Here is a 15,079-nt window from a genome sequence, read left to right as displayed (position 1 = left end):
TATTCCGACGGCGTACTCTAAAATCCGGTGGCGTTCTCAGCCAAAAGAGACGTGAGAAATAATGAAATATTCAATAACGTAGCCGTTCTGAGCCAAAAGAAATGTGAGAAATAATAAAATATTCAATAACGTCGTCGTTGCATAAACTTGTATTTTTTGTGACTAATTACTCTGTCTATTTCTTCTACATGAGCAGCTATTTTTGTTCTTAAATTATTTCATCACCTAAACTTAACTTACATTGTACTCTTTCTTATTTTTTGAATGCACATATTTTAGATGTAGGCTTTAATAGCACTACCTTATGTTTGTTTTGTTTGTTCTCACAATAAGCTTTATTTCACTTATCCGGAAAAGATCAAAGAGGAATGCTAGCGTCAAGCAGAAGCTTCTCCCAAAGGCGTTTTAAGTGCAGTTTTCTCGATGAGTTTATTTCATCAATAATATTGCAGAAATCAGAAGCTTTGACGACAGACAAAGATGCTTCATGAGTAGAAAAAACTCACAATAATAGAAATGGGTGATTCTCAGACCAATTTCAAACCAACATAAAGATTCTATAATAAATCTTCAATTCTCCTTGAAAAAATGGAATCCTATTAGGGCCCGTTTGGATGCCGAGAAGATTTTGATTTGGATTTCTCACATTTACAGCCCTTTTTGCATTGTAATTTGAATTTCTCACATTTCTAATTCAGCATCTGATAGTGAAAAAAATCAGATTTCTTTGCAGTGGAAATATATTGTTTTTTAAAAAACACATTGTCCAATAAAATTCAGTGGGTTGTCTTAATCAACTCTTTTTTCGCTGAACACCTCAAGCAGTGAATATATTGTTTTTTAAAAAACACATTGTCCAATAAAATTCTGACTATTTTGAAGCGGCTCACAACTAATTGATGTACCATTCCTCAAACTTGATATATTTATACGAATATGAAATCACCGCTGCAATCTTTTGATATTCCGCGAAAGCTTCTTGTCTTTTAGTATTTACTATTTAAATGGCTGTCAAAAGGTTACTACCGTTCCCAAAAAGCTCTAACAAGCCCTTTAAATACTAAATGACAATCTAAATGGCTCCCACGTGCAACGGCTTGCACATGTATTTTTACTTGTAGAGGAAAAAGAAAAGATGATGTTCATGGAAACAGCCGAGCAGCCGAGCATAGGCATGTATCTCTTAATTTTTCGACAAAGAGAGAATCCCAGTATCATCGTCCAACGTACACCCCCAAAATTTAATATCGTTGCTTTTCCGAATGCTGACGTGGCTGCCATACAAAGAGGTGTATGATAACGTTTTGAAGGTTTTGTGCCACGTATGATGTGGAAGCTGACTTGGCAAAAAGAAGGACGGTCTACATCAGCAAAAACGGTTAGAAGCCCATATCTTTAATATATAATATATAATATAATAGATAATAGATAGATATCCAAATGAAATGAAACCTGAAACCCTAAAATCGATTCATCTAATGGCTCTCCACACGAACCCTAATCAGCGGCGCCTCTCTCCAACCGACCGCACCAAACCGGCAAACCCTAATCGGTGGTCTTCCCCAATCCATATCACCGACGTTTCTCGCCTCTCGCTCGGTACTCTCTCCTTCTCTCTCTCTCTCTCTAACATGTTTTTCTTCTTCTTCCATTTTTTTTATTTTTCAGAATAGGGTGGTTTAGGGTTTTCATAAAAAAGAGAGACTAGAGGTGTCAATGGACCGACAATCTGATGTATTCAAAGGATCTTAATGTTAATGGATGTATTAGAGAATAAAATCCGATTTGGGGTTTTGGGTTTTAATTTTATCACTATTTAACTTTTGATTCTACAGATTTGGATTTTAGGGTTATCGTCTTTTGATTTTACCCATTTTACATATTTGAGGTTTAGGGTTTTCGGTTTTGATTTTTTAAATATTTTTGTGTTTTGGGCTTTGATTTTACTGAGCTAAGCCTTTTATTAAGGCTTTGATGTTACTAATTTACAGATTACGGTTTTGAGTTAGGGCTTTTTTATTTACCAAATTCGAATTCGGATATGAATTATTCAAATTCGGATGTAAAATTTTCGAATTCGGATATGAATTCGGACATTCGGTAATTGGTCGTTTAGATTAGATTTTACTAGTATATAGATCCATGTGCGTGTGTAGTTCCTAAGGGATACAATTTTGTCCTAATCAACCGACTTCATCCAGAAAAATTTCTTTTTTTAGGACATGAAGTTGATAGCGAATCTCGAATCAACTTGTTGGTTTCATGGTATATCTCAGTACAGAGGATGATGCTAGACATACGGGAAGCTGTAACGATCCATTGAACAGAGAAATTGAAGGATTCAAACTGAACCTGAATGTCCAATAGATGAAGCTCACCATTATACTCGTGGCATGAGACTCATGTGTGACAATGTGGCTCTCTGTTCTGCTGACAGTGTTAATGGATCTCATGCTTGATATTTGATGTAAATAGTGTCTCTGGCAATTGGCTATGATTCAGAATGGGTTATGCCCTTTTTTTCTTTTCAACTGTTAATTTCGACTTATAAGCTGTTCTGGTTAATAGCATCAGCTTATATATCTCATATGCATTTATATATACTCGAGCTATATGCCAAGTCGGTTTATTACCAGGATGGACCAAAAACAGTAAGTTGATATGTTTGAGTTCTTCACCGGTCATAGTGCTTTACTTCCAATGCCCTATCTTGGGCTGTTCTGTTTCTTTTAGGCTTTGTTCGTTTATGATTATGACAACTGATTGTGAGCCCAAAACCAATTATTGTACTGAAAATTATATTTAGCTTTAGGGCAGCCCAGTGCACGAGGCTCCCGCGATTGCGGGGTCTGGGGAGGGCAAGATGTACGCAGCCTTACCCCTGCTTTGCAGAGAGGCTGTTTCCGTGACTCTAACCTGTGACCACCAGGTCACAATGGAGCAAACCTTACCGTTGCACCAAGGCCCGCCCTCGCAAAACTAATTATTGGACTCAGAGCTAAATATATATAAAATTATATTTCGCTTTGAGTAAAATAATTGGTTTTGGGCTCACAATCGGTTGGCATAATCTTAAACGAACATGGCATTAGTTGCTTGCAGATGCTTTTTTGTTATAGAAGGGCTCATCTGTGTTTGTTATCCAAATGGAAGTTCACTCCTTCCCATTTGGCAAACTATGGGACCATACAAATACATGGGACACTCGGTATCATTTTTTGTAGGTTCCCTTGCTCCCACCCGGGCATGGATCCAGGAATTTACACTGGAGTGTGGGGGGGGGGGGGGTGTGGCAAGAGGGGCAACACACTATATGTCCCTGTGCCCTTGCTCCCACCAATGTATGGAGGTGAACGACACTCTGAGAGAACAAGCATGTGCAAACATCCTTTTCCTGTTTATGTTTTTTTTTGAATAGGTGAAGAGTTTATTAGAAAGCTCGACCAAGATGATCGTAGCAAAACAAGAAGATACAAAGAAATTACAAAAAAGAAAAGCAGAACAATACTAACGGAGAGCAAACCCAAAAATGAAAAAAGGAAAAACTGTTTATATTCTGTTTATATAAGAGTGATTGGGGTTCTGTTTATGTTAAGCATGTTCCTGTTTATGTTAAGCATTTAAGAATGATTTGGTTTCTCTTATATGAACTGGCATCAGTTATTTGGATGCCTTGCCTAATTAGAACAAATTCTAGAGCAGAAAAGGATTTTATCAACTGAAAAAACAATGGAGGGCTCGTCCATTGTGTTCAACCATGTCCGTAGATCTGCTAATAGTGAGGCAGACTCTTTGGCTAGATCTGGGGTTGAAAGAATGGAGTTGGAGTTTTTTTATTTTTTGCCTCCTCGTGGTCTTTGTAATGTTTTTTCTTTCTTCTTTCTCTGTAATCTTCGCGTGACTTTCTCGGTCTTCCCCTTATTTCTAATACATTTGACTTACCATTTCAAAAAAAATCAACTGAAAAAACTGTTTATATTCTCTTGACATCGAAACTTAAATTTGTCCACGGTGTTCTCAATTTTCAGGTATCTTGCCATGGTTCTATATCGTGCAGGAGACATGGCGGGAGCTATAACACAGCAGCATAAAGAGCTTATTATAAATGAGCGCTGCCTTGGTTTGGATCACCCCGATACTGCTCACAGGTAGAAACTCGTTCCTGATTTTTTCTCTCACATCATTCATCATGAACAAGTTTTAAAATTTCGGTTTCACAGAGCCGAAACAGGAATTTCGGCTTCGGTGAAAAAAAAAATAAAAAAATTTCATCATTATGCCGAAATTTCAGCCAATTCTTTTTTGAAAAAACGTTAATTTTTAAAAAAAAATTAAAATTATATTTTCCCTAAATTTCAGAAATTCTGAAATTTTGGCCTAAATTCTGGAGTTTGGCTGAAATTTCGGAGTTAATGTACTTTCGGTGTCGGTCCCAACCGAAATCCGAAATTTCAAACGGAATTTAAAACCATGATTGTGAACTCGTACATTTACTTCATGGCTTACTCTCTGATTGTGCTCTTGCAGCTATGGAAATATGGCTCTTTTCTACCATGGCCTAAACCAAACAGGACTTGCACTACGGCATATGTCACGGAAATTGCTCCTGCTGAGTTTATCTTGTGGGCCAGATGGCCCAGATCATCCTGATGTTGCTGCAACTTATATAAATGTAGCAATGATGTATCAGGATATAGGAAGGAGGAATATTGCTCTGCGTTATTTACAAGAAGCCTTGAAAAAGAATGAGCGGCTTCTTGGTGTGGAGCACATTCAAACTGCAGTATGCTACCATGCTCTGGCCATTGCCTTCAACCGTATGGGCGCATACAAGCTTTCTCTCCAGGCATGTATCTAGTTCTTGGATAAATCTGTTTATTTTATTTTATTTTTGAATGATATCTTGGAAAAATCTATTATAGGTTTACCCACGGATTTGTGTTTAATGGGGTGATGCCTAAAACTTGTGTTTGGCAGCATGAAAAGAAAACATATGATATACTAGTCAAGCAACTCGTGGAGGAGGATTCAACGACGCTTGACTCTCAGAACTGGATAAAGACATTCAAAATGCGTGATATTCAGGTAAATGCTTGTCACATTAGTCGTGGTTTTTAAATAAGAGTTTTTCCACTTGTTTTATTGGGTTAGCATCTTTTTTTTTATAATGTTTAATGGCTTAGTTTCCAGCCAATTGACCAGAGCAGCGTCTGAGCTTTTAGTGGCCTTATCCATACACACAGAAATTACCTTATTTAGAGTGTTTGCATGTATTACCTTTGAGAAAATATACCTTGTTTTGGTCTAACGAAAAACTGGAGTATGAATAAAAAAATGAAAACCTAGAGTATGCTATTTTCTGGTGTGTGTTCCAGTTCATGCTCCAATCCTTTTGCTCAGAATCATTTTTTCCAATTTTGTTCAAGAATCCCCTCTTTGCTTGGTATATTTGTATTGGATATTTTTCTAACACAACAGAACACATTGTGTGGAGTGTAATATAAGTCATAAGTGATTCAGTTCCACTTTAGGTTTGTTTTTGTGTTGTTGAGCACTGCTGCGAGTACCACTTTGGTCCTGTGCATCAGTTTCACTCTTGCCTTCCTCTTCATTTATTTTAATAATTGCGAGAAATTTCAACAAGCAGGATCTTGTAATAAAGATGGACTTCTGACATGAATTTTGTTTTAGGGCAGGTAAATGCGCAGAAGCTGAAAGGTGAAGCAGTGAGTGCAGCTTCTGCCCAGAAGGCCATTGACATGAAGAGCTAAGCTTTAAGGGCCTCTTTGTATATCCACCAAAACTGGTCCTTAGTTGCAAATGGGACATTGATGCCTCTTTTGGAAGCCATTAATTATTTCATTGCTAAAAGACTAATACTATTATAATCTTTTGGTCCTTAGTTGAAAAATTAATTTCTGCAATTTCGGTTGGAATCTTAAAATTTTGGCTGAAGTCTTGTAAATTTACGTGGAAATCTTGTAAATAACCCGAAATTTTGGAATTTTTGACAATTTCACCGATGTCTTTGAAAACATGAATCAATGTACTTTCGTTGTTGGTTTGGACCGAAACCGAATTTCATTTCCCGAGCAGCAGCCAAAGTCAGAAAGAAAGCGGCCACAATGGGCCTCCTTGTATGTACACATGGTATCCCTGTCCAAGCTTTGCCACCACCACTCACTCTTCTTCTTAACATCATCAACTCTGGGGTGACCCCAGGCTCTCCAACCAATATGCAAGCAATTGAACCAGAGAAAGAGGGTGACAGCCCCGCCGCAAATGGTGCAGAAAATTTTAAGGAAGATGGACTTGTTGGGACCCAAGATCATGCTCCTGTTGGCTTGTGCACTGGGTTAGGTTCCTTGGATTCGAAAAAAGCCAAACTACTGGGTTAGGTTCCTTGTATTCGAAAAAAAACGAAACTAAAACCAAAGATTACAGATTGAATGATATGGCAATAAATCGACCCAGAAAACAACTTTGACTGAGATTTTGTTGCTGGGGAGATGGGTTTTGCTGCATTTTGAAGGAGGAACTGCATTGACAGTTTAGCTTTTCCTTAATATCTTTACTTGTAATCTGAGAACAATAAGCTAAAATGCTGACTATTTAGGTGTTCTTATGGGGGCCATGAAGATGAGATAGACTCCAAAGAGGTTGCATTTTTTTAATTAGGGTTGCCCTCTTTTCTTTGTTTATGTCAAAGCTGTTTATGTAACTGTAGTTAGGTCTGCAAACGGTTTGGTCCGGTTCGGTTTTGGGAGTTTTTTTTAACCGAACCAATCACATCGGTTTGGAGAAAATCCAAACCGTAACCAAACTGATCGAGGGTATAACTGAACCAAACCAAACCGATTTTGACCGGTTCGGTTCGGTTCACGGTTTATCCGGAACAAATCCAAATCAAGTAGTTAAATCCATTTATCTATAAAAAAAAGAAAAAGGCTTAAATATATGTTGACCTGTGGTTAAGGAAATGCGACTCAGCGAATCAGCGATAGCTAATAAAATCATATGATGGGCCCTAGCAAAATGGATGATCTAGATCACAGAATAGTTATTCAATCCAAGTGGAATGCTTAAGAAGGATGCGACCTCATGGTATCAAAATGTGACAAGGCCACTACGGCATAGTGGATCCCACCACTAATTGATCCAGACCATCCATTTCACAGGCCTTCCTTTGGATCCCTCTTAGCTCAAAATCTGACCCCAATTCAATCTAAAATCAAATCATATGTAATTTTTTTCGATGAACACGGACGGTCAGAACTACATACAAGCAACGAGAGAAATAACAAACATTATTGGATGTTATAATTGTGTAATCATTTTAACTAACTCTTGCCCCTAAGATTTAAATCATTAACTAGTTTTAATTAGAGACTGATATCGGTATAATGACACTCCTCTCTTCATTTTACTGAAAAGCTATTATAATTCCCAAAAGAACTATCGACCACTAATTTTGATGGGGTCCGGACTCAGCACTGATGGAATCCGGACTCAGCACTGATGGGTCCGAACTCAGCATCCAATTGGCTGCTGGCACGTGGCCCTCACAAGGACCGTTGGAAGGCCAACACCTGTCCCTACTAGGTATGACACCTGGACCAATTAGGGACTTCCACCTGCCCTCCTTAGGTATGAGACCTGGTCCATACAGAGGCCACCACCTGTCTTGGACAGGTGGCTCAGAACTACCACCTGTCCTAGACAGGTGGCTCAGAATCACTATAAATAGCCTTCACTTGTACTAAGGTGAGGGTCCTGAAATCTGAGAATCAAAACTCTAAGCTTTTGCTCTGACATTGCTCTGCACTCCTGCTCATACTGACTTGAGTGTCGAAGCGCCCGTCCGGAGTACCACTCCGGGTTGGTCCTCTGACCCTTTTCTTTCTTGTCTGTACCCTTGTGCAGCGCAGGACTCCACCGGCCCTTCAGTCGTGACTTGTTAGCTCGGACCATCCAGCCCTACCATAACCTGTTACCAATTTTAGACCTAACAGATTTGGCGCCATCCGTGGGACGGCCGCAACAAAAAGCTGTTCGACATCTTATTTCAAGAAACAATGGTAGGACAGACGGCAAGCGAGCGCCTCCGACTTCTCGGGCTACCCGGGCTACGGCCCCCCGTGAAGGACGAAGTGAGCGACTGGCCTCGCAGGTAGAGGTCGGGGCGGCCGTGGAGCGAACTTCGCCTCGCTCGGACCGCTCAGACCCTACCCCGACCCCAAGGGAGATGCGGGTTCTTTTTCAGGAAATGACTGCTGTGGTTGCGCAGTTCAAGAATGCGGCCCCCGCACTCCAGCAACCCCCAGTCGAAGTTTCTCGACCCGTCCAGAGGGGAGAGAGCTCTCGCAGAGAACGCACGCCTCCACCCCGGGACCAGACTCGTCACTCCACAAGAAGAGACCATCGCTCGCGGGACAGGAACGTGCGCCCTGAGCCTCGTCAGCATCACCGGTCACGATCTCCCTCCGTGCAGAAGCGTGGCAGCAAGAGAGACCCCATGCACGGAGAGGGATCGCGGCACCGGCGAAGGAGTCCGCTCAGCCAGTCCGGTTCTGCAATGAGCCCATCAGCCATAAGGAGCAGACCTGCCCGTCAGGCCGAACAGAGGGATGATCCAATGTTACTGAGGATCCAGAAGATCGACAATAGAATCGAAGAGCTGGCCAGAGATCATGGCCGCCCTGCTTCGAGGATCTTCAGTAGCAATCCTCCTTTCACAGACAGAGTACTCGGTGCGGCAGTCCCCGTGGGCTTCAAGATGCCGCAGATCCCGCAATACGATGGGACCACCGACCCCGTGGATCATCTGCAGACTTTCAGAACCACAATGCTTCTCCACGGGGCGTCGGACAGATTCCTTTGCAGGGCACTCCCCACCACATTAACTGGAGCCGCGAGAGACTGGTACTCGCGGCTGAAGCCCAAGTCTGTGGACAATTTCGACGACTTCGGGGATGACCTGGCCCGATATTTCATGAGCAGCAGAAGACCTCGAAAGACAACAGCTTCACTGATGGCCCTGAGACAGGAAGACGGTGAGGCCTTGAAAGCATTCGTTGGCCGGTTCAACAGGGAGGCCCTGCAGGTACCCAACCTGGATCCCTCCGCGGCAACGAATGCCCTTCTGGCCGGAGCCCGGTCAACTGATTTCAGACGAGCAGTTGCCCGGCGCAATCCGCAGTCCCTGGCAGATCTGATGACCGGGGCGGAAGAGTACATCTCCGTCGAGGAAACTCTCGCCGCCCTGGATTCCGTCAGCAAGAGAAGACCCGAGGAGAAGAACCCTGCCAAGCAACGTAGGGATGACAGATCTCAGAGGAAGGAGAGCAGCCCGCCCCGGAAGGAGAGGAGCTCCCCCCCGCTCCGGAAGGAGAGGAGCCCCCCGCCGAGGGAGCGCTACACCCCGATCACCGCATCCAGGGCCCAAATCTTGGCAGCCATTCGGAAGGAGGACTTTATCCGATGGCCGAAGAAGCAGACATCAGAGGCGGGCACGCAAGATATGTCCAGGTATTGCCGGTTTCATAAGAGTCACGGCCATGACACCAATGCATGCATTCATCTGAAGGAGGAGATCGAGCAGCTGATAAGCAGAGGGTACCTCGGAAGGTACTTAAAAAATAATGACAACAGAAGGGAGCGCCAGGACAACCCGAGGCCCAGAGATAGAAGCCCCCGAGACGCCCAACCTCTGGGCGACCGCATCCAAGCTCCTGCCCCGGCCATCCCCCCTCCTCAGGTACCTCAACCTCAACCTCAACCTCATGGTGTTATTGGTACCATTTCAGGAGGGCCGACCGCGGGAGGGACCTCTTCATCGGCCCGCAGGACTTATGCCCGGCAGGTCAACGCCGTCCATGCCTGCAGCAAGAAGGCCAAGCCGGAAAACGAGATATCCTTTTCAGAAGCAGATCTTGACGGTCTGATCCTCCCGCATGATGATGCCCTGGTCGTCACCATGCTAGTGGCGAACTGGGAAATGAAGAAGATCTTGGTCGACAACGGGAGCTCCGCAGACATCCTCTACTACCACGCCTTCGAGCAGATGCTGATCGGAACTGACCGTCTGAAGCCGGCCAACTCTGATCTGTTCGGGTTCTCAGGAGAAGTTGTCAAGGTTGAAGGGCAGATTGAGCTTCCAGTTCTTATCGGGGAGCCGCCCTGCCAGTCCTTCGCCATGGTGACCTTCCTGGTGGTGAAGGCCAAGTCGGCCTATAATGCCATTCTAGGACGCCCTGGCCAGAACCTCCTCCGAGCTATTCCCTCCGCTTATCATCAGAAGATGAAGTTCATTTCGCCAGGAGGCGTAGGTGAAGTCAGAGGGGATCAGCCCCAATCAAGACGGTGCTATGCGGCGGCACTGAGAGGGAAGAACGCATCTGAGTCTTTGCCAATCGAGCTGTATGATCTGAGAGATGAAGCGCAGATCACAGTCAACGTGCCGGCCGAGGACCTCATTTCTATCCAATTGAGCAACGATGACGAACAGAGGGTTGTCCAGATCGGCTCTGCCCTGCCAGAGGCCGCGCAGCAGGATCTTGCTCAGTTCCTCAGAGCCAATGCAGATGTCTTTGCCTGGACTCCTTCAGACATGCCCGGCATCGACCCGTCAATTAGCACCCATGAGCTCGGTGTCGATCAGACCTGCAAGCCCGTGAAGCAAAAGCGGAGGCACTTTGCACCAGAAAGGCGGAGAGCCATCAGAGAAGAGGTGGAGAGGCTTTTGAAGGCCGATTTCGTCCGCGAGATCCAGTACCCGGACTGGCTCGCGAATGTGGTGATGGTAAAAAAGTCCAATGGGAAGTGGAGGACCTGTATAGACTTCACAGACCTGAATAAGGCCTGCTCAAAGGACAGCTACCCACTCCCAAAAATAGATCAGGTCATTGACGCTACTGCAGGTCACGAGCTGCTCAGTTTCATGGATGCTTTCTCAGGATACAATCAGATCAGAATGTACGAGTCAGACATCCCGAAGACATCGTTTGTGACTGACCAGGGGACCTATTGCTATCGGGTGATGCCTTTCGGACTGAAGAATGCAGGAGCCACTTACCAGCGGCTCGTCAACAAGCTGTTCAGAAATCAGATCGGCCGGAACATGGAGGTCTACGTTGATGATATGCTAGTGAAGAGCAGAAGTGCTTCCGACCACGTCACGGACCTCAAAGAGGCCTTCCAAGTCTTGAGGGAACACAACATGAAGCTTAATCCGACTAAGTGTACGTTTGGCGTCGGGGCAGGCAAATTCCTGGGCTTCATGGTAAGTCAGAGAGGAATAGAGGCAAATCCAGAGAAGATCAAGGCAGTAATGGAGCTGAGTCCTCCCAATACTATCAGAGAAGTGCAGCGGCTGACCGGGCTGGTGGCAGCCCTGGGGCGGTTTATTTCCAAGTCCGCTGAAAGATGCCTCCCGTTCTTCAACGCGGTCATTGGTATAAAAACCGCGCCTTGGACTCCGGAATGTCAAGCAGCGTTCGAGGAGCTGAAGCAGTACTTATCCTCTCCCCCTTTGTTGTCCATGCCAGAGCCAGGAGAAGAGCTGATTCTGTATCTCTCAGCGGGACCCTTGGCAGTTGCAGTAGTGCTGATCAGAGAAGAGTCTAACCAGCAAAAGCCGATCTACTATGTCAGCAAGGTCCTCCACGATGCAGAGACCAGATATCAGCGAGTAGAGAAGCTCGTATACGCCCTCATTATGGCGGCCAGGAAGCTAAGGCCGTACTTCCAGGCGCACACGATCAGGGTCTTGACAGGACAGCCCCTCAGACAGATCCTCCACCGGCCAGACACTTCAGGCCGACTTGTCAAGTGGGCCGTGGAGCTCAGCGAGTTTGATATCAAGTATCTGCCAAGGCCGGCAATCAAAGCTCAGATTCTCGCAGACTTCATAGCTGAGTGTACAGTTCCAGATCCAGACCCCGGGTTGGTAGCAGTTCCTTCTCCAGAAGCAGAGCTGGCTGTATTCGAGCCGCGAATCGAGTGCAGAGCAGCCCCGCCCCACGGGACTGAGTCCGTCAGCGCGCATCCGGATTTGGAAGAGCCGCTCTGGGAAGTGTATGTGGACGGGTCATCGAACAAGACAGGGTGTGGTGCAGGACTAGTTCTCACTGGACCAGAGGACTTCGTCCTGAATTATGCCCTGAGGTTTGGTTTCCGTGCGTCCAACAATGAAGCAGAATATGAAGCGCTCATAGCCGGAATGAATCTCGCTGTGCAGACCCGTGCTCAGAGGTTGAAGGCGTACTGCGATTCACAGCTGGTCGTCTGTCAGATCCAGGGGGTATATGAAGCCCGTGAAGAACGAATGATCAAGTACTTGGGAAGGGTTCGCAGTCTGGCTGATAAGTTCAAGAGCTTTGAGGTCGTCAGAGTCCCCCGAACAGAGAATGTAAAGGCGGATGTGCTATCGAAGCTTGCAGCATCAGGTTACACCGCTCTCAGAGAAATTCGCATGGAATTTCTGAAGAGGTCCAGTATCGATGGCCAGTCCGCCGTAGTGATGCAGATCGACGATGAGCCGTGCTGGATGGATGAGATCATCAGGTATCTACGCAGCGGAGAGCTCCCGGGAGAGAAAAAGGAGGCACGTAAGGTCATGCAGCGGGCAGCAAGGTTTTCACTGGATGGCGAGACTCTGTACAAGAGGTCGTATACCCTCCCGTATCTAAAGTGTCTCCGCCCCAGTGATGCCTTGTTAGCCCTGCAGGAAACCCATGAAGGAATCTGCGGAGAGCACCTCGGGGGCAAGGCCCTCGCCATTAAAGTCCTCCTGAGAGGTCTGTACTGGCCTACATTGAGGAAGGACGCTCTGAGCCTTGTGAAAAAGTGTGAGAAGTGCCAGAAGTTCTCTCCGGCCGTCCACCAGCCTCCCGTTCCGATGGCCCCGATCATCAGTCCTCTTCCCTTTGCAGTCTGGGGAATGGATATTCTGGGCCCCTTCCCGCCGGCCTCTGGAGGCCGTGAGTTCGTCATTGTCACCATCGATTATTTCATCAAGTGGGTAGAAGCCGAGCCTCTGGCCAAGATCACAGAGCAGAATGTACAGAACTTCTTCTGGAAATCAGTAGTGTGCAGGTTCGGAATCCCCCGGGTCCTCATAACGGACAATGGCAAGCAGTTCGACTCAAGGAACTTCCGAAAGTTTTGTTCAGACCTGCAGATAGAGCAGAGGTTCACATCTGTGGCACATCCTCAGACGAATGGGCAGACAGAGGTGACGAACAGGACCCTATTGCAGGGGATAAAGAAGAGACTGGATGGCAAGGCCGGGCGTTGGGCTGACGAACTGTATCATGTGCTCTGGGCGTATCGGACCACTCTGCGCACTGCTACAGGCGAGTCGCCCTTCAATCTCTCCTTCGGAACAGAAGCAGTGATCCCGGTTGACATCGGCGTCCCCTCCCCAAGGATCGTCCATTTCAATGAGCAGCTCAACGGGGATGGACTCCGTGCCAACCTTGACTTGCTTGAAGAAGTTCGTGAGGAATCTCAGATCAGGGCTGCGGCCTATAACCAGAAAGTATCTAGATATCATGACGTCAAGATCCGACCAAGAGAATTCCGTGCCGGCCACCTAGTCCTGAGGAAGGCCTCCGTCTCCCAACCAAGAAGAGTAGGCAAGCTCTCTCCGACCTGGGAAGGGCCGTACCGAGTCAAAGAAGTCGTCCGCCCAGGAAGCTATCGATTAGAGTCCCTTGACGAACAGATGCTACCGCACGCCTGGAATTCTAGAAATCTTCGGATCTACTATCAGTAATTTTGTTTGCCTTCGTAGACTTGTAAAGAACTGCTGTAATTATTCAAGTTCCGAAATGAATAAAATAAGCTTCCCAAACAAGTGTCCCTCTTTGAGTCACTTATATAAACGCCAACATACAGCACTGGACCACTCCGGCTCATCCTAGTGGCTTGGAGATCAGTTCCAGCCGAGGACGCCCGCAGTGGAAACCACCTTCAAAGATTCTAAGTGTTTGCATATCGAGCTCCCAACTCGGTGCTCGCAGACTTAGGACGAGCAGTAGTGGTGCACTCCGGCTCATCCTAGTGGCTTGGAGATCAGTTCCAGCCGAGGACGCCCGCAGTGGAAACCACCTTCAAAGATTCTAAGTGTTTGCATATCGAGCTCCCAACTCGGTGCTCGCAGACTTAGGACGAGCGGTAGTGGTGCACTCCGGCTCATCCTAGTGGCTTGGAGATCAGTTCCAGCCGAGGACGCCCGCAGTGGAAACCACCTTCAAATATTCTAAGTGTTTGCATATCGAGCTCCCACCTCGGTGCTCGCAGACTTAGGACGAGCAGTAGTGGTGCACTCCGGCTCATCCTAGTGGCTTGGAGATCAGTTCCAGCCGAGGACGCCCGCAGTGGAAACCACCTTCAAAGATTCTAAGTGTTTGCATACTTAGCTCCCAGCTCGGTGGTGCACTCCGGCTCATCCTAGTGGCTTGGAGATCAGTTCCAGCCGAGGACGCCCGTAGTGGAAACCACCTAAGTGTTTGCATACTTAGCTCCCAGCTCGGTGCTTGCAGGCCTTCTCGGTCTTAGCTCCCAGCTCGGTGCTTGCAGACCTTCTCGGTCATTGAAGTGGGGTTGAAGTGGTTCACTCCGGCTCGTTGTAAATGGCTCACAGACCTTCTCGGTCAACGACAGACAACCACTCCGGCTCGACAGAAAGAGAAGGAAGCAGCACAGAAATTATGCGTACAAAAAACAAGAGGGCCGTACAGACAGTTTAACAAAAGTGTATTTGTATTCATCGTATTCATATTACAAAATTGCTCTCTTCGCCGAGCTGGCTTACAAAGAATGGGCCTTACGAACCGTGCAAAGAAACATGCCACCAAAAAGAAAGATAGGAGCAAGAGGGCTGTTACTCAGGCCTCCTCGTCGGCCACTCCCTCGGTGACAACCTCTGTAGGAGTGAGGGTTGCAAGCTCGCCGACCTCAGTAGAGGAGACTGCGGCCACAGTCACCTCCGCATCAATCTCAACAGGCCGGGAGGAGTCCGGTTCGTCTTCCTCTTCATCATCCTCCCCCTCCGGAGGTGCATACGGAACGGTCA

General features: G+C 46.3%; 2 protein-coding genes across 3 annotated transcripts; both read left to right on the top strand.

The window, feature by feature from the left end:
- The first annotated feature begins 1,422 nt into the window (after positions 1-1,422).
- LOC143860879 (uncharacterized) lies at positions 1,423-6,708 on the top strand. Of its 2 annotated transcripts, none has more exons than XM_077371723.1 (4): positions 1,423-1,599; positions 4,029-4,148; positions 4,528-5,085; positions 5,692-6,708. In XM_077371723.1, exons 2-3 carry the CDS (start codon positions 4,039-4,041, stop codon positions 4,856-4,858), a joined length of 441 nt encoding a protein of 146 aa, XP_077227838.1. In that variant the 5' UTR covers positions 1,423-1,599; positions 4,029-4,038; the 3' UTR covers positions 4,859-5,085; positions 5,692-6,708. The 2 variants fall into 2 exon arrangements, with proteins under 2 accessions (XP_077227838.1, XP_077227837.1); XM_077371722.1 differs by having other exon boundaries at positions 5,697-6,703.
- Positions 6,709-12,325: 5,617 nt separating this feature from the next.
- LOC143861233 (uncharacterized) lies at positions 12,326-14,600 on the top strand. Its single transcript, XM_077372165.1, has 2 exons — positions 12,326-12,613; positions 14,547-14,600. The coding sequence occupies exons 1-2, from the start codon at positions 12,326-12,328 to the stop codon at positions 14,598-14,600; spliced, it is 342 nt and encodes a 113-aa protein (XP_077228280.1).
- The last annotated feature ends 479 nt before the right edge of the window (positions 14,601-15,079 follow it).

Source organism: Tasmannia lanceolata, unplaced genomic scaffold (assembly GCF_043159265.1).
Source record: "Tasmannia lanceolata isolate RefF3 unplaced genomic scaffold, GAP_Taslan_0.1 ptg000037l, whole genome shotgun sequence".
NCBI lineage: Eukaryota > Viridiplantae > Streptophyta > Magnoliopsida > Canellales > Winteraceae > Tasmannia > Tasmannia lanceolata.
The sequence above is the reverse complement of the archived record's forward strand: the minus strand, read 5'-3'. Positions and strand labels throughout refer to the sequence as shown.

Coding starts and splice junctions, on each gene's coding strand:
- LOC143860879 (XM_077371723.1), top strand. CDS start 4,039: ATGGTTCTATATCGTGCAGGAGACATGGCGGGAGCTATAACACAGCAG. Junction 4,149..4,527: donor CACCCCGATACTGCTCACAG/GTAGAAACTCGT, acceptor GTGCTCTTGCAG/CTATGGAAATATGGCTCTTT.
- LOC143861233 (XM_077372165.1), top strand. CDS start 12,326: ATGATCAAGTACTTGGGAAGGGTTCGCAGTCTGGCTGATAAGTTCAAG. Junction 12,614..14,546: donor AGAAAAAGGAGGCACGTAAG/GTCATGCAGCGG, acceptor CGGTGCTTGCAG/GCCTTCTCGGTCTTAGCTCC.